The sequence below is a fragment of the Lepidochelys olivacea genome, assembly GCF_965140295.1.
Source record: "Lepidochelys olivacea isolate rLepOli2 genome assembly, chromosome: 15".
In the NCBI taxonomy this organism is placed as follows: Eukaryota; Metazoa; Chordata; order Testudines; family Cheloniidae; genus Lepidochelys; species Lepidochelys olivacea.
The window spans coordinates 15,568,557-15,588,023 of NC_140425.1; the positions used below are offsets into that span (position 1 = coordinate 15,568,557).

At 40.4% G+C, this 19,467-nt stretch overlaps 1 protein-coding gene across 2 annotated transcripts; it reads right to left on the reverse strand.

Annotated features, from left to right (window-relative positions):
• LOC311531677 (solute carrier family 2, facilitated glucose transporter member 11-like) lies at positions 1-13,596 on the reverse strand. Of its 2 annotated transcripts, none has more exons than XM_084649271.1 (12): positions 13,449-13,596; positions 12,039-12,137; positions 10,152-10,312; positions 8,909-9,033; positions 7,533-7,662; positions 7,238-7,386; positions 6,633-6,820; positions 5,175-5,285; positions 4,997-5,098; positions 3,409-3,484; positions 985-1,112; positions 1-661 (listed from the first exon to the last, which is right to left on the reverse strand). In XM_084649271.1, the coding sequence occupies exons 1-12, from the start codon at positions 13,470-13,472 to the stop codon at positions 455-457; spliced, it is 1,500 nt and encodes a 499-aa protein (XP_084505397.1). In that variant the 5' UTR covers positions 13,473-13,596; the 3' UTR covers positions 1-454. The 2 variants fall into 2 exon arrangements, with proteins under 2 accessions (XP_084505397.1, XP_084505398.1); XM_084649272.1 differs by lacking the exon at positions 13,449-13,596 and adding an exon at positions 10,427-10,553 and having other exon boundaries at positions 12,039-12,129.
• Positions 13,597-19,467: the final 5,871 nt, after the last annotated feature.

Genomic DNA, 19,467 nt, shown 5'->3' on the forward strand with positions numbered 1-19,467 from the left:
TGGGTTTCTATTTCCTCTCTTTACTCATGGTTCAGCTGAGAGTTGTTTAAAAGTTTTAAACATAACGCCAACCTTTGATTCATTGACGGATAGTATAAAAGAATATTTACAGTTCACCAAGTTAAGCCAGAGTTCTCAGTCATTCCAGTCTTGAGCACTGGATCTGTTACTAACAGACATCATCCTGTTTCTGAGTTGACTGGAGAGCAGCACTTGGTTCCAGGACATTAGAGAGAGAAGATGGGTGAGGGAATATCTTTTATTGGACCAACTTCTGTTGGTGAGAGAGACTCTTCCTCAGGCTCTGTGTGGCTTGAAAGCGTATCCCTTTCACCAACAAAAGTTGGCCAATAAAAGATATTAAAGCTGACAGTCCAGTGTGGCTTTATTTTCCAGTCTGAAAGTCACTAATGTCTCTTCTTTCTTCCTTTTCCTGACTCCCTTTGATGGTAAATCAGAGCTGAGTGCAGAAAGTATAATCTTCACTGACATTCTTCTCCATGGCTGGGACATATTTCTTCCTAAAATTTAACTTATTGAATTCCTCTTGGATTTCAGTGATAGACATTCCCTTTGTCTCTGGAAGGAACCAGTAGATAAAGATCCCAGAAGTGACAAGAATCCCCATAAAGATGAGGAAGAAGAACTGACCAAGGCTCTCCTGGGGAAAAAAATTGAGAGAAATATGAACAAATCTTCTGACTTTCAGATTCTTGAATGTGACTTTATATCTTTGAAGTCAGATAATGTTTAAATAAAGGAGAAGTCATTCTTTACATGTTTGAGTTTGAGATCAGTTCAGTCTAAAAATGAAATGCACCACCTATGTTACGTAAGTGGTCTCCACAGAATAGGAGCCAAAAGATTCCAAACTGACCCAGCATTGTGATTTACTGCTCTTTATTCATCTCCATTTTCCTGCAACCCTCTCAAGGTGGTTTAAATTAGAAGCAGTTGGGAAATGATCCAGTTAGAATCACTTACCACAATGAATGGGAAAATCATCCAAATCACAAAGATTCCAACCCAGTTGAGGGCCCCACCAATCACAAAGGCAGATGGTCTGGATGACTGGTCAAAGATTTCAACCCTAATGGATATTGTGGCACCAGCTGAAAGGAAGATGAAACATGAACAAGTAATAATTACTGTGTTGTTTTCTTAGCTACTCTGTTTCCCTTCACCTTCTTTCTTTCCTCTCTCCCTCCAGTGAAAAAAATTTTCATTAAAAGTTGTTGGTGAAAATAGATAACAAAACTATCATGCTAATGTAATGGCCAAGGTAAGAGGCTGTATGGGATGCACACTGAATATAGAGCTGAAAGCAAGGATCTTGTGAGTTCTGATTTATTTTTCTCCACAGACTCATTGTGTGCCCATGGGCAAGCCATCTAGACCCCAATTTGGGAAGTATAGGAGTAATCTCATTTAAATAATTGAGTCAACTCATTGGCACATCCTTAAGTACATTATTGAATATATGCCTTAATCTCCCTGCCTCAGTTTCCCTACATGTAAATTATTGGTGATGATGATTCCAGGATGTGTTGCCATTACGAAGACAGAAAATACCCACAGTTACAGTAGTAACTCAGATGCCACTGTGTAAGTTTCTAGTCTATGTATCAAGAAATATATGTAACAAATGTTGAGTTTTTAAATGGTAATTAACTCGCTGGGAAGATGTGAGAATATTTGTAACAGTCTGAAAGTCTGACATGAAAGATGCTATACAAGTGCTTATTATTATCATCATTATTTTGTTGTTATTATAGGACTATGGAACTCTCCCTTTTTAATGTCCCAATGTACTAGATGATATTGATAGGCATGGATGAACCTCATAGAGTTTGGCTTTTACCAATGCTTCAGATTATGTTTTGAGGTCCCAGGACTAACTAAACAACTGTGAGTTAGCAAACCATGCTCCCCCCAAGGGAAGGGAAGGCAGCTGAAACCGAATAGGCTTTTCTAGGTAAAAGGAAGCCAGTACTATGCATGAAAGAAGAGTCACCCCAAAAGCTAGCTGTAGCACAGTGATACTCAGACTGAAGGTCGGGAGCCACAAATGGCTCTTTAATGTGTTTCCTGTGGCTGTTTGCAGCACATGATATTAAACCATTGAGTGATTTAATTATTAACCAATCAGGATGCTTATACTATGTTATTAACCAATTGTAGAACACCTGGTCAGTCATTTTGCTGTGAAAATTATATATAGTGAATTCACATGACTGTGGCTCTTTTGGGTAATGTTGATCACTAATTTGGCTCCTGAACCACTGAGGTCTGAGTATCTCTGCTCTGGCACAAATTAATTATCCACTCTGCGTACATGTGTATAATGTATTTTTAAACTTTTCCTCTTTCTTTTTTTCAGACTCTCTCTCTGTTTTTCACTCTGCCTGCTCTCTGCTTTGTGTTATCACCCTGTTTTTTTCCATGAATATTTTTATTCTGTGCACCTTCTTTGTTCTCTGCTTAGCAAAACACAAGCCAAATAACTTTTCAAGTCTGTCTTGCTACTGAACCTATGATGTTCAAGAGTGTTCAAAATTAAGCAAAATTAGTCTGCCTGTGCCTAATGTTAAATCATATTTGGGGCTAATACTTGATCAAAGAGTGCCTTAGGTCAACCACAATTGCCTGCTCTCCTGTTTTATTTATTGAGTTCGTGTTGCCAATATGGGGGTTCTCAAACTTCATTGCACCGTGACCCCCTTCTGACAACAAAAATTACTATATGATCCCAGGAGGGGGGACTAAAGCCTGAGCCTGTCCAAGCCCCTCTGCCCCGATGGGGGGTGGGGTGGGGTGTCAAAGCCAAAGGGCTTCAGCCCTGGGCAGGGGGCTTATAACCTGAGCCCCGTTGCCCAGGGATGAAGTCCTCAGGCTTTGGCTTCAGCCCCAGGTGGTGGGGCTTGGGTTTCAGTCCTAGGCCCCAGCAAGACTAATGCCTGCCCTGGCGACCCCATTAAAATGGGGTCATGACCCACTTTGGGATCCCAACCCCCAGTTTTAGAACCACTGGGAGGCCATATGCTGCTACAGAATCAGTGCCATAGATGACATATTTTGGGGAGCGGGGGAAAGACTTTTTGATGGAGAAAAGTATTTCCTGAGCCTCTGAGGTCATATAATCAATAACGTAAGGTCAATAATTTCCTTCACTCAGGTTCTACTCTCACGTTAATGCACTCTCTCCTCTCTCCTTCCTCTAAGAAGATGTATTCATGTGGTCTAGTTCTCTTCTTTCCCTATCCTTGTCCATATTAGCATTCTGGATTCTGCGGTTACTCCACATATACCTAAATGGTATATGCTATTTGTTTTCCCTATCTCCTTACTATGTTGTTGTACTCACGTGGCCTGGTTCCTGTCTCTCTCCCTCTCTGTTGAACTACTCACCTGGCCCAATGCCAAAGAAGATCACATACAACAAAATAAGACAGAGGCTGCAGTATGGCATCCAGAAGAACCAGTCCTAGAGAGGAATACAAAGCTTAGTGATGTCTGTTCAGCTAGTGACAAATAGTTCCTCGTTTCCACCCTGGCCTCATTTTCCGACTACCCCTTCTCTCCCTGCCTCCCAAATTCTGCTTGCTTTTCTTTTTCCTAACTTTAGAAATATGAAGAATACCAGATTGTGTCTTCCCTGATTTTGTTAAGGACTTGTTAGTTCACAGTCCAGATGAGATCTCTTTCTCATGCCTTGTTGAAGGGGTGAAGGTCTTGATTCTTTAATGAAAGGTTTTTCTCCCAGGTGTTTGTTAAATGGTTATGAACAAAAACAATGCTTTAAGCAGGGTGACTAAAAATCACTTTCCCTTTCCCATAATCATGTTGTCCTTCAATAGATTCTTTGTGGTAGATCTCCAAGTTGTCCAGTTGTCTATAAATCCAGGGTATAACACCTGAATTTTGAATGTACAGAAGAATCCTTAAACAAAAGAGAACCTTCAAGGCCTCTTTGTACACTATAAAGAAACAAACAAACAAAAAGGGAAAAATTCCATTTTTGTTGAGGTCACCTCTTTTTAAGGGCAAGTCTTGCCTCTGTAGCCCCTTCAACATATATGGAGGTCCCTGGATGCAGCAGATCCTGCCTCCTGTACAGGGGTGAAAGAGCTTTTGGGCACTTGTTCACTATACCTCTTGCACTCCATGGATCACATCTCCATGTAGAGAAGAGTCTCTGCACCATAGTGCACAGAGGGTTGGTCACAAGGAAGGGTGGAGCCTGGACCAGTGATTCTGTAGATACACTGATCCATCATAAATGAAACAGGAGTGGGAGGCACTGAGGGTAAGGAAGCAGTTTGGAGCAGCTCCTCTTCCATGAGTGCTGGTATCACAAGAGCCCTGTCTCTGAAGGAGCAACAGCAATGATACTAGTATTGTTGAGATCACATTTAGCTTTTAACCATTTTGGCTGGGTCCAGCTGTAAAGGAGGGAGGAATACAGCAGACTGTGCTAACAGTCGCCACATTCACAGGCCACAGAAGAAGGAGGACAATCAAGATTGAAAAGGAGTACTTGTGGCACCTTAGAGACTAACCAATTTATTTGAGCATGAGCTTTCGTGAGCTACAGCTCACTTCATCGGATGCATTCTGTGGAAACTGCAGAAGACATTATCGATGAAGTGAGCTGTAGCTTACGAAAGCTCATGCTCAAATAAATTGGTTAGTCTCTAAGGTGCCACAAGTACTCCTTTTCTTTTTGCGAATACAGACTAACACGGCTGTTACTCTGAAACCAATCAAGATTGAATCTACCTGAGGTTCAGCCCTGCCTGCGTCAGAGTGTGAGGAAGATTGGGGGAGTCTCATGACAAACTTTAGCGACTACCAGCTCTGACATCATAGTAGCAAAAGTTATTTTGGGGATTCTAGAGCCAACTGGCCTTTTTCTATAGCCAGTAGAACTATTGATGGGAAGGGTTAGAAATGGGGTGGATATTGGAAAAGAACTCATTGGAAAGATTTTCCTCACCTGCAGGGCGAGTGTTACTGTGAGGCTAGCCAGTATTAAAGCCATTATCCCATAGCCCCCGCAAAGCAGCCTCTTTCTGCCAAGTTGCTCAATGACGATGCTCTGAGGGATACAAATCACATTGATGTAATTGCAGATGGAGCAAATTCTGACCAATTCCCAGTGTAATTTTACTTACGCAGAGTATAGAAGAGAGGAGTTCACATAGACCAACACTCAGTGACATGTAGGGGATGATGTCTTCACCAAACCCAGCCGTGTGGAGCACTTCAAAAGCATAAACATAGATCTAGAAAATGCAATCAAAGAAAAGTAAACTACCTCTTACATATGTATGTGTGACACTGTTCCTGGCACCAGATAAATAATTGCTATTCTCCAGTGAGAACTGTGATTTGTCTCTACTGTTCAGTGTTGCAATGTTGCAGTTCTACATAAAGTTGGGTAGGTGTGAGACTTTGTATTACTGAAAGATGAAAACACTGTAAAATGTTATGAAATTAAAATATTTTATTATAAAACATTACAGTAACTAAAACCCTGTGACGGTGAGACCATCATTGCTGAGGTTTCATCAGTTCTTTATAGACGTGTATCATTAAGTGCTTTTGAAAGTCTTGTCGTCGGAATAGAATGGTGTATTTCTTCCTTAGGAACTCAGTGTTTTTAAGTGGAACCCATTTCACAGGGCAAGTGGTATTCCCACACACACACACACTGTTTGTCAGGGAAGACCAGCCACTATACATAAGAAGGAATGATCTCTACAGTATTGAAATAATGGTGGGGCTCTGCTCCTGTTTGTAAGTATGGCAGTTGCTCCAGTGAATGTCTACTATTCATTTGGGAAGTAGTGTTTGACTAGATTGCTTGAAGGTGAGTCAAGAACCTTTCTCCATGCAGTGCAGCAGTGTAATGTGGTGGTGAAATGTTGCAATACGGAATTGTGCCCTTTTAATCTGTGCTGCTTGTGTATGCAATCCTTAAACACAAGGATGGAGCAGAATATGACACTGACCAGGTTTTATCAGTTTTCTGCTGTTGCTGCTGTTGGGACCTGTATTTGTCAGATGATATTGTATTATAAATAGACCTGCACTATAGTTGCTCAAGATACCTCCTTATAATTATACTCCTCAATCCAGTAGTCCCACATCAAAGTGGGAATTTGCAAACGAGTCCTATGTAATAATTTTGACATTCGATTCTTAAGTTTGTGTGCTTTCATTACTCCCCATCCTAGACAGAGTGCATGTTAGCTTGGCTCAGAGTTAGGTGCCTGCCGTCCATGGCGAACAATTGCAGCACATATTGACATAGGCGGGAGGTAGTCCCACTACTTATCACTCCGCTGATCTCCACTAGCTATCAGAAACAGCTACATATATGGACACTGCAGGGACAGATCCAATAATGTCATGGTAGAACCCATTCTTCCCTCCCAAGAACCCTGATGTGTGGAGTCTTGCAGTATTCAAAACTATCACTCTTTCTCTTAAATATACATTTGAGATTGCGTGGTGAGATTCTGAAATGCTATGGACTCCCATGTTAACCAAATGCCAATTATACTGAGTCTATAGCATTTTCAAGGCTGCCTAATAGTTTTGAGACTTAAAGTGAGGAAGAACTCAACTGTATTGATGCCACAAATCTGCAGGGTAACTATAATAATAATTATGGTATACAACTGCCAACGCAAGGATGCTTCTTTCATTAGCTCCAAGACACTGAGAATCTTGGTGCTTTTCATTGTAGCCTTCTCCTTCATCATGTCATCAATCTCTGCTTGATGAGTCCCTTCACCCCAGAACTGCTTCATGGCTGTCCATGAGAAAGACAAAATCCATCATGTTAGTCCACTCTTTGTTATTCAGTTAACTATTGAATTTACTGAGTAGATAATGCATGAATTGTTCAGTATCTGCACTGATTATTCCATTGAACTGACAGGCCATATCTCATTAATCAATCAGAATGATCAATGCAATAATGAAGTTAGCTGGTAATGGTAGAAAGCTAAAGCTTCCCCTAATACAGCATTTTACAAAGAAAAGTTTGTTTACTAATTTAGACATGTATCAAAATCTGTAGCTCATCTGTATTCACAGAATCAGTAATGGGCAGTGGGAAACTTGGTACCACCTAATATCACAAATCCCCTTAACAGGTTCTATTAACATCACAAATCCAAAAAACCAATAGAAATAAAAGTGAGGACCAGGGAACTCTCTCAGTTACCTTTCAGGCAACCTTCCTCATCTCCTTTATGCATCAGGAGGTAGGGTGGAGACTCAGGAAAGAATGGCAGAGTGACCAGCTGGACCAATGCTGCAATTCCACAGGAGGCCATCAGTAATGGCCACAATGACTCAGTTCCTAAATACTCCCTGGAGAGTATAAAAATGTAAATATTGTAAAATAAAACTTCAACAGATTTTGTTTTTGGAGAGATGCGTGGGCAAATGGAAACTATGAACAGAAAGATAAAGAATATAGAGAAATAAAGGTAGGTAGGGAAGTAAGTGTATTCTACCTTTGTCCCATAATTTGCCCAAGGGTTTTTCCCAGTGCCCCAAAAAGAGGGATAGTAGAATTTGCAAATCCACGCAGCTTCTTGGGGGAAACCTCTCCAGCATACTGAGGATGTAGAGGAATTCCTAAGCCTTGAATTTAGGAGATGAAACAAAACCATTATAGGAAATAAAATTAGTGTAAATTTAAAAAATTGTGGTTTTAGTACTTTATGGGCTATTTCTGTAGCAAGCAATACTGGATTCCAGAGCAAATCATGAATACTTTTGTCATGTGTATCTGTTTTGCACATTGTTATTAATGTTGCAGATTTGGGGCAAAAAGTGTTATTTGTATCTTTTAATGAGTGAAATATTTAATCTGAAAACAAAGGCATTTAAAAATAAATATTACATCTTTTAGATAAGTAACAGCTTTCCCTTAATACTGTGATCTCAGCATACTTCTGTTTGATATTAAAGTAAACAAGTTTCTGACATTGTCCTTCCTGTTAGCATATGGTGGCAAAAGGGATAAAGATGTGAAACTCTGTTGAATCAGATGAAATTCTCTCTGGGCGAGAGCGGTGCCCCTCATAGAAGAAATTACAGAGCATCCCAGTGCATGGGCCAAAAAGAAAAAAAATGCTGCCATTCAATGCAACATTGTCTTACATCAGTTTAGAAAAGTTCTTGTTTCAAAATAAGAGATCCCTTTCCAAAAGAAAGAGGTGAAATAGGTATCCTTTTGTGTAGGTGAGAAATCGAAGACATAATGGCATTAGCATGGGAAGTTTTTATTGACATCTGGGCTACGTGCCAGGATTTACTTTTATTGGTTATCCCAGGTCATTTTCCTAACTCAAAGGAGTTCATGTGTTGAGGGAGGGGTAAAGACAGTGTACTGAGAATTTTCACAGAGAGAAAATAAAATGGGTGAAGCTCTGAATAGAGTTGTTTCTTGAGAGCTTTATGAGAACATTAGATTTAAACTGTCCTCTATTTTGTTTTCCAATTTCGTTGATCAGAACCATATTCTGCTGAAACTACAGATTGTAACTGAAGTAGGCTGAGAACAGTATGTATCTATTCATTTCTTTCCCATCAAGAAAATTACACGTTATACAGTAAGCCCAAACTTTCCTCTGGCTGCTCTAGGGATATTTTTTTTTCAAAGTAGAACTTTGTTTTTTGTGAGCAGAATTGGTAACATTTTGATATGTGTAAGAATAAGTGTTGTAGCAGGTGTGCTGTTTCTGTGCACATGACCTAATGAGACATTGCACCACTGAGGATGAATCTGGACATTTTGTTGTCAAAGTAAAGGGAAATCCGAATTTGAAGAGAGACAAAGCATTGTGGGATAGGAAAGAGAATTGACTTGTATGAGAAGTCTCACCTGCACTGATGCCACATAGTAAGCGTCCAATCAGAATCATTTCAAAGGACTTGGCTGTCTTACTGAAGCCCATGACAAATGCAGCTGATAGCATGAGCAGATTGTTGCACATTAGACATTTCTTTCTGTAACAGTGCAAAAGAAACTTCCATAAAACTGTAGGCAAATCCCACCTACACCACTGTGCCCATCACTTGCAGACTCTCTCAGGGCACACTTCTCTCCCCAGTCTTAGGCCTGGTCTACACTAGGAAATTGGGTCAGTATAACTCCATTGCGCAAGAGTGTGAAAAATCCACACCCCTGAGTGACACAGTTAAAGCCACCTAACCCCCAGTATAGACAGCACTAGGCTGATGGGAGAATTCTCCCATTGACCTAGCTACCGCCTCTTAGGGAGGTGGAGAACCTACACCAATGGAAAGGCCTCCCATGGGGGTAGGTAGCATCTTCACTGAAGAGCTGCAGCGGTGAAGCTGCGCTCATGCAGCATTTTAAGTGTAGACAAGCCCTTATTAAATATTTACATGGGGGCACTAGGAAAAACAGAGACCTAATGGGCTCAAATGTCAACAATATGCACATGGCATACAACTCTACCTGTCCTTCACAATTTAGGAATATACTGTTGTCAGCCAACTATCTAAGAGTCTGGATGAGATAAGAATATGGATGAAAAAGAGCTGGCTGAAGCTGAAGGCTAGTAATACAGACGTTATGCTGGTTGGCATAGGAAAACACTTAGAAGATCTTAGAGACGCAACTCTTCCACTTGAAGACATACCCACAACTCAGAAAGTCAGACCATAGCCTAGGAGGACTTCTGTGCTTCTCAGTGATGCTAAACTCATAGTTGCACCTCCAAGAAACCCATTCTGTCATTTCAGCTTGCTAGGAAACAGCATCCCCTCCTTGCTGATGGTAACCAGGCCTCAATAATAGATGTCTTTGTTAGTTCCCACCTAGGCCATAGCAATATAACCTATCAGGGTTGAAGGTCTCAGCCCTGAGGAAATTGCAACAAATGTAGAATGATATAATCAATATATCACTCCAGTAGTCTTCTCACTCTTCTAGCTTTCTACAGAATACTACGTCAGGTTTAAGGTCTTGATCCTTACTTTCAAGGTGCTAAATGGTTTGGTCCTAGAATACCTAAAAGAATGTTTCACACTCAAGGACTCAACCACTCATTAATTGTTTCATGACTTTTGATTAGCAACTTGTTTTTATATATACATACTTGCCATATTTTCTAGTCAGGTATCCACTGCCCATAGACCCTAGGAGTCCCCCTATACCGAAGACAGACACAATGAAGGACCACAGCAACATAAGGGTCTCATGATGAAGAGGAGAGCCATATCGCTCTTGCCAGGTTTCATTGATAAACTTTTTAACATGCTGGGAAAGAAAAAGGGGATTTTCATTAACTAAACATGACTCCAATGGATTGTTCTTAGTTATTTGTCATATTTTCAGGCACTATTTAGAAGAAGTTAAAAGTGGGTGACTTACTATTAGACATAATTTAAAAAAGAACCCATAATTCCACCAAACTTTTCTGCTGCTTCTTGAATCTGAGACCTTGAACATCAACTTTGTATTGCTCCTTTTCTGTTTCACACTGTGGAACTGCTAGGAGCTAAAGGCCAGAGAGAGTTTAATATATTTAGAGTGGAGTGAAAAATTCCAGAGATGTTCCTTGAATTTGCTTAAAAATTGTGATTTAATTTATAGCTATGAAAATAAGAGGGTAATGACATTGGCTTTAAGTCGGACACAGTACAGAATTCCCCATGCAGTTCTGCAAGTGCACCTCAATCTTGATCCTCTCTTAAACAGTTGACTGGTGGTGCTTTTACAGTGAGATTGCCCACCTTGTTTTCATTTTCACTGTCCTGAAGCCTTAAAATTCTACTTTCTCGGTAAGGTGAAATCCACTGGATAACATTGAATCCCCACGGAAAAGGCATTGCCTTCAAAGGAAATATATTTAGACTTTTGCCCTTTTTCTCTTCTTTAGGGTGTATAAAAAAGATCTGAAAGGTATTTGTTTTATTTTATTACATTTGCTTGCTTCTAAGTCTTTTTTACATTAGAAATGCAGATCTTGTCTATCCTAGAACATACTCTGGTGACTGGAGAATTAATGAAGTTACTGAATGACATCACAAAATTTGAGACTCTAAGCTGAGCAACTGTGAAGGGTGCCTCAGGTCAGGGATTCATCTCTTCTGTCTCTTGGCCTGCAGAAGGCACTCCCAAAGACGGGGGTGGGGAGGCTATACAGAAAAGTTAACACTATGTGGGGATCTATTAGTTTTTCCTGGTAACCTTAGGACAGGAGCGGGATGATGAGCGTCCCATCTATGCCATCTCCAGCTTGTCCTGTCTTCATCCACTCATCTATCATGACCTCAGACCACATGGATCTAGGCAGGCATAATCTGACTCTTTGTTTTATGTTAACACCTATTGAATTTTAGTCATTATTGAGTATTTTGGAAAAAGAAGGAAGCTTATAAGAGCTAGATATTTTTATTATTTTATTATTTATTAAAGATTCAACACCACTTCCCCTTTATGGTGTGAGACCTCAAAGTACCCACGCTCTGAGAACCCCAAGAAGTGTCCTTCAGCAAAACCTGGGAAGACCAAACTTGACATTCCTAATATTTCCAGTGTATGAAAACAGAAGATTTTTTTAAAAACAAACAACCTGTCCCTCCCCCACACACACACACACATTCAGGTCTTCTTTATACATCATCAAGAAGTAAAGTAAAGCAAAATCCTACTTTAAAAAAATCCTTTACAGATTCACTCTGAGGTCTCAGGAGTATGCAATAAGGAAATGCACAACCTTACTGCCTTAACTTACTGACTGCACCATCTGTCAGAAGAAAAGCTAGCTACAGCATAAAGCATTCTGAAAATACATCTCTCCCCTCCTCTCAATTATTTTGTACACTTTGAGGAACACTGACCTACAGGATAGAATAGAAAAGGGAGGAATAGTTGCAATGCAAACACTTGGTGAATTGCCTTGAAGGAGCATCCTCAAGCTAGCATGCAGTCCCATTGCACACACAACCAAATAATATTCCAGCTGCTTAAGACTGCTTACCACAGAAGCGTAAGTGATCATAGAAATTTGAAGGCCAACTTGCAGGGATCCACCAATTCCCAAAACGAAGATCATTTGAAATAGCCTTTGGTACTTAACCTGCAAAGAAAAACCACTTTTTAAGCTTGTGGTAAGACCAGGATGTTCCTTATATCTGTCTTTCACTTTCCAGAAATATATCTCATATGTCACAGACTGTTGCAGGTGTAAGAAACTTCACAGGAACAGAATAAGAATATTGTCTCATCTTCACTGAAATGGTAGCAAAGCATAAGTGGTGCCTTGGTTCTGAAAACACTCTTTCTCCCTCTACTTGCTCTGGGGCCAGAGATGTGTTATCTGACCCTTTCTCTACATGCAGCTCAAGAAACTGCATTTTGCTGCCATGGAAACCCTGGAGTTTCCCTGTCAACAGTGTGATAAGTTGTGGGGCTTCCCAGGCTCTTGTGTTAATGTAAGTAGTAGCTGTGGGAAGAGAATTGTCTTTGGCCTCTGCCACTGGATTCTGGATGGGACTTATGCCATCTCCAGCTATTCCCAAAAGATCTTTGCGTGATTGGGATTGTATTTTCACATATTTTGTTTGTGTTTTCTCTTATGCCACCTGCTAATGAATAAGCACCTCATGACTCTCCCATTCCCTTGATTGTCTCCCAGACTGTCCTCCCATCCGATGAAGTGAGCTGTAGCTCATGAAAGCTTATGCTCAAATAAATTGGTTAGTCTCTAAGGTGCCACAAGTCCTCCTTTTCTTTTTGCGAATACAGACTAACACGGCTGCTACTCTGAAACCAGCTACTTAGGAGCCTTCAGAGAATGCTCTTGTTCCAATATTTTTTTTTCACTTTTCTTGTTAAAGGGATATCCTCTAAAAAAGTGTGTTCTGCTTCAACCATCCTGACTGCAGAACAGACAGACTCAAAGAAGCCATGTCACACACACAGATTTGTTTTAAAGAAGTCTTAATGGAAATATCACAGAAACATTTTCAACAGTATTGCCATTTTACATTTTTCACAATTTTTAACCAAAATTTTAATGAAATTATATCAGTATTTATATCAACATTATTTTCAAAATCATTAATGAGATATTTCATTTACCAAAAGCTCAGTCTTCAGACAGAAAACAAATAATTTTCAGTAAAGGGAAAAAAATTTATAAAAATTTCAACGTGTTGGTTAAAATTATGAAAAATTGTGTGAGACAGAAAATTTTCGACTTTGTGAAGTGGAAACAACGTCAAAATTTCAAATTTTTGTGCAAAATAATTTTTGTTGGTTTTGCCCAGCTTTAATTTTCAGGGAGTAGGAGGCAGATTCTTCCTATTGATATATTGGTTTTGTCATCTTTAAAGTGCTGATAGCATTAAAAACATCAGCTGCAATAGGTAAACACCAGGGTACTCACCAGATCTGAGAGGCAGCTGGCCATCTCTGGTTAAAGGGCTTACTGTTCCCAGTCCTTAGTAGGTCTCTTTTATTATAACTGAATGAACTGATTTCTGTGTCTCCATCTTTGTCTGAGTTGTGGCAATGAGGAACTGGCACCAAGGGATTACTGTTAAATTTGTACTTTGTACTGTTTTCTTTGTATTATATGTTTTGCAGTAGCTGGGCAAGGTTTAAAACTGTTGAGTTAACTATTTCAGGAAACTGTGTCTAATCTAAGCCAATGGAGGGAGAGGTATCGCTACCTCAGAATATTAGTCACTGTGGGGTGCTAACTGTGGGAAGGGAAAGAGGTACATGGATCAAGCATAAAACTTAAAATGTTCCAGTTACTGTAAAATTCTTTAGTTCTCTGATCTAAGCTCGGAAGTGTCTCTGCAGTAATACCTGTCTGAACTAGAACGTGCCTGAGAGAGAGTTTGTACAATGAGTTATGTTGCTGTGAAGTAAATATGTGCTCTTCTGTACAGTCAGATGAACTGTGAATGAAATGCCCTGTAATTTAGGGTCCACCTTGCAACTCTTACTAACCATTGGAATCACTTACGCCATGAAAGTAGTCCAGCTAAAGGCATTGGGAGTGAGTGCTCCCCAAGGTGATGAAAGGTGGCACAATTTTATCCTTAATCATTAAGTTCAGTACCTGGTTGTCATGGTCTCTGGAGAGGTTGCCCGTTCTGAGACACTTTCCCAGTCCCCTAAGGGCATCCATTTCAGGCAGCTGGCCTGTTCTTCCGTTTCTCCTCGGGACAGGATCCTGCAATCCAGCCACTCTCTGCCTGGGTTTCTGGTTGCCAACTGTGTTACCTAGTAGGTCCAGCTAGGCTTGGACCCTGCAGGAGTTCTCTTTTGGGAGCCTGTGGTCAGGAATAGCATGCAGTGACAATAAAGCAGTTTCTCCAAAATAAAGTATGGTATATTTTACCCAAATTATACCCAGAGCTTAGAGAAATAGAGTCAACAATAGCAAAGACATCTACACACGTTCTCTTGCCTGTGCTTGGCTTTCTCCTCAAGTCCCTAGGTAGATATGACTTAGCCTTGGTGCCCAGAGAAGACAGGGGACAATTTACAGCTTGCTTGCTGATGACTCTCTGCTGAAGACTCTTGCTGAACCCACTCTGTCTTGGGTGTCAGCCTTGTTGTATGCTGACTCTGTGTCCCTTTATCAGCTTCTAGCTGAGGTGACCGTTCCCCCACTACCCTTTCTGCCAGGGCACCTTTTCAACCCCTGTAGGTCATTTGATCTCAGCCCTAGCCTTGGGAAGAGAAACACATCCTTACTGGGATTGTGCCAGCCAGGTAGATTCTTCCTCCAGTTGATGTCCCAGCTGTTGTTATCTTAACTCCTTTGAAGTAGGTACGTTAGGGGCTCTTTTATCTGTATCATTATTTACCCTTCGTGAATTCCTAAACAGCCCCCCTTGTGCAGCCTCCTTTGATTTGATTACACATTCAGGGGGTAACAATGCCGGTTTGAACAGAGAAACAGAGTCATAAACAATTAATATTAATAAGAAATGATACAGACATTTCCCCAATTTGTCACACTGGGCTGTCTGCTCCTTTGCTCTACACTGCAGGCACAGAACAGCCCTAAACCCACTGTATCCAACCATGGGAAGGTCATCCTAGTGTCAGAGGATCCTCTCATGAGCTAGTGCCAGAGTAAAGTCTTCTCCACCAGGGGTTCTCAAACTTCATTGCACCACGACCCCCTTCTGACAACAAAAATTACTACACAACCCCAGGAGGTGGGACCAAAGCCTGAGTCCGCCTGATTCCCATTGCCCTGTGCGGGGTAGGGGTTAAAGCTGAAGCCCAAGGGCTTCAGCCCCAGCCAGAGGGCCTGTAACCTGAGCCCGCTGCCCAGGGTTGAATCCCTTGGGCCTTGGCTTCAGCCCTCTGCAGTGGGGCTCAGGCTTCAGCCCTGAATCCTAGCAAGTCTAAGCCAGCCCTGGTGACCCCATTAAAATGGGGTTGCAACCCATTTTGGGGTCCCGACCCACAGTTTGAGAACTGCTGTTCTACACCACTTCCTCTTCCCGCAGCCTGTGTAAGAGGCATGGTTTGGGGGGAAAGGGCAAGTTTGGGACTTTCTTGTGTTTGGTTGATCCCTGACTGCTGTGTCAGCCCCTGGAAGCCTTCAGGCTGCTCTAACTTATGCCCAGGGACTTTCTCTGCCTAGAGCATGTCTAGGATTGGTGGAGGCAAAGGTGGCCTTTACATCACCTTGGCACCTGCAACTAATCTTCACCGTGTAGTCCTATTGCTAAGGATCTAGCCATCCAAATACAGAATTCACTTTGTTTTTGGAAGGGTTTACTGCAAATGCCTATGAGTCAAAAGAAATAATGAGAAACAAGTACATGTTAATAGCAAAATTTCAGTTACTTGGGTAACTGCTTAAATCCCTTCTTACATATATCAGTTGTTCTCAACCAGGGGTACATGTACCCTTGGGGGTACACAGAGCTCTTCCAGGGGTGATACATCAACTTAACTTATCTAGATATTTGCATAGTTTTACAATGGGCTACATAGAAAGCACTAGCGAAGACAGTATAAACTAAAATTTCATAGAGACAATGACATATTTATACTGCTCTATATGCTCTACACTGAAATGTAAGTACACTATTTATATTCCATTTGATTTATTTTATAATTGCATGGTAAAAATAAGAACGTCAGCAATTTTTCAGTACTAGTGTGGCTGTGACCCTTGTGTATTTTTATGTCTGATTTTGTAAGCAAGTAGTTTTTAGGTGAGGTGAAAGTTTGGGGGCACGCGAGACAAAGCAGACTCCTGAAAGGGATACAGTAGTTTTGGAAAGGTTGAGAGCCACTGACGTATGTTATGTACTCAAACAGTGATGGCTGGTTTATTGGAATGCCATAGTACCAGTTAGATGTTATAGTGATTTGAAGTGGTTGGAGATTTTTCCACTTATCTGTTTCCTGCCAACAAAGTTAACTCTTTATTGGTGTGCAGGAGTGTGTAGACTTAGAAGCTCTTAAAAATACCTGGTTTCAGAGTAGCAGATATCTGTTGTTATTAAAATATCTGTTATTTTATTGGCTTGAGATTTTAAACAATTTCCTTTCATTTACAAGTTTGGGATTTTTCAAAAACTTTCTAAAATTTTTTTTTTGTATCATGGTGATGAATGCACAATTTGTGATATAATTTTTGATAGTGAAAATCATTGTTATGGTATAATACTAACTGGTAATAAGACTTTTCCTGTACACTTTGGGCTCTAGTTTGTCTTTCTGTTGTATGACTATATTACCAGTTCTCCAGGGACAAAGCTGCAGAGCTGCAGTCATGCCACTGTAGCGCTGGAATATAGACACTTGCTACACCAACAAAAGGAGTATTTCCATCACTGTAGTAAATCCATTCCTTCAAGAGGTGGTAGCTAGGTTGACAGAAGAATTCTTCTATTGACTTGGCAGTGTCTACAACAGGTCTTATGTCAGTTTAACGATGTCTCACAGGGGTGTGATTTTTTTTTCACATCCCTGATTGGTGTAGCTAAATCAACCTAAGTTTTAGGTGTAGACCAGACTTTAGCCACCGCCTGAGTGTTGTGATGTGGAACTGCTTCTCTCTAGCAGCCACATTAAGAGACCTTGTGCTTAGGAGAGCAAAGAGGAAGACTGTAGCTGGTCCTATGTGAGGAACTGAGCGGGGTAGGGGAGGCTTCTTGCCCCCTCCTCCTCCCTTGCAGACTCGAACAAAGGCCATCCAAGACCTATTCCTTTTTATGTAACACTATCAAAACCCGACAAGTTCTCCTTTAGATGAGAAATCTGTTCTCCATAGTTACACGGTATTGTAACGTTTCTCCAGGTGACAATTTCAGATGCCAGGCTTAAAATTGTATCTACCTTTTTCTCCTTGCATATTATTTCACAAAGTCCATGTAGTTCCTTGAAAATGTTGTTCAAAATCAAAAACTCTCCGTGCCAGTGGGCAGCCCTACCATGACAAACCAATGTGCAAATGTAATGGAGGGAAAAAAGTTCTGGTGAGGGAACAGAACTAGTTCAGGTTTACAATTAGTTATTGCCAACAGCAATTCAAAATTATTTACAAAGTTAAGGAAAATACATTAGCAACATCTCTTAATGTTTTAGATATAATGACTCATAAAATATATTTTAGTATAAAAATTGTCCAATATTTCATAGTAGTATTTATATTTCATCTATGATACAGATGGCTACAGGCTCTATATTTGTGAGGATCTTTATGAAGAAAGATGTGTAGGGTCCCACACAGCTTCTTTGCCACGTGTGAAGAGACCTCACCTCCACATTCCTCTACCAGATGTGTGGGTTTGGTAGTCATTCAAACTCTGGGTCTGCCACTGGTGCAGTTTTACAGACCTATAGGAGAGGAAGGGTGCAGGTACCCGGCTGCTAGAAATAGCCGGTAGGCTGGTGGTGTGATTGGGGCACTACACCTGAGGGATTGAGTGTGTAGTAGAAGATCTGCAGGACCCTGTACAACTGCATAGGGAACATATGGGTGCTGCTGCTAATACATTTGATTAAACATTAAAAAACCAAAGGTACAGCTTTTCCTTTTGCCATGAAATTGACCGGAGTATATGATCCCTCAGGGATCAGTCCATCTCATATTAAAGTCAGTGATAGATTCTCGTTGGCCTCAATGAGAATCTTTCCATTGACTTTAACAGGAGTTGGATCGGGCCCTTAACCTATGCTCCAAAATCAATTTTAACTGGTGATTCTGTTAATGTTACACAGAACATTTCCCTGTGTAAGAGAAGTAGGTAAAAAGTCAGGAGCATGAAATAAGTAACTGGGATCAGGTGAGTCATCTGTAGGAGGCGCATGACAGGTTCTGACTCAGCATAAACCTGCTGTGTCATACCATGACATTCAATGCGTACTAACTGGGGAGAAGGTGAATCCTGAGGCTGATATTTTTGCTGCATCCTGACCATACAGATGTGATTTTTGTACCTAGCCCTCAAGAAATCCAGCGTGTAACTGGGCTTATTGTTGTTATACTTTATACGGTGCATGTCCGTCCCCTGTTCCTCTGGGCTCTATTGCTGCTTTTCACTTTCTGAAATAATAAATCATGAATTGAATCTGAATCCACTCTCACCCTCATGATTTGCTGCCTCAGTGGCGTGTTTTGCGGTATAGTTATAGAGGAACAGAGACAAAAGCCTGCCATATGTACAAACCTCATTACTGTAGTCCAGCTTATTGGAGTTTAAATCAAGTGATTGTCAATCAGGGATTTGGTAGTATGAGTTTTAAAAACAAGAATTTCTACTGAAAAACGTTAATTGCACCATTCAATTTTTAAACGTCTTTTTTCCTTGCCCACAGACCTTACTCTGAAAAATATTCTTTTGGGGACAGGCCTCAGTCACTAAAGTTTATTTTGAAACATTATTAGGTTTATTTTACAGTTTTGGTAATTATTTAGTGGCCAGCAATTTATGGTTTTAGTAGAGCTGTCAAGTGATTAAAAACATTAATCATGATTAATCGCACTGTTAAACAATAATAGAATACCATTTATTTAAATATTTTTGGGTGTTTTCTACATTTTCAAATATATTGATTTCAATTACAACACAGAATATAACTTCTACAGTGTTCACTTTATATTTATTTTTATTACAGATATTTGCACTGTAAAAAAACCAAATCGTATTTTTCATTTCACCTCATACAAGTACTGTAGTGCAATCTCTTTATCATGAAAGTTGAACTTACAAATGTAGAATTATGTACAAAAAAGAACTGCATTCAAAAATAAAACAATGTAAAACTTTAGAGCCTACAAGTCCACTCAGTCCTACTTCTTGTTCAGTCAGTCACTCAGACAAACAAGTTTGGTTGCAATTTGAAGGAGATAATGCTGCCCGCTTTTTGTTTACAGTGTCACCTGAAAGTGAGAACAGGTGTTTGCATGGTACTGT

Coding starts and splice junctions, on each gene's coding strand:
- LOC311531677 (XM_084649271.1), bottom strand. CDS start 13,472: ATGGCCAGCTGCCTCTCAGATCTG. Junction 5,286..6,632: donor AGATTTGTGGCATCAATACA/GTTGAGTTCTTC, acceptor TGCATTTTCTAG/ATCTATGTTTATGCTTTTGA. Junction 5,099..5,174: donor TCCTCTCTTCTATACTCTGC/GTAAGTAAAATT, acceptor TGTATCCCTCAG/AGCATCGTCATTGAGCAACT.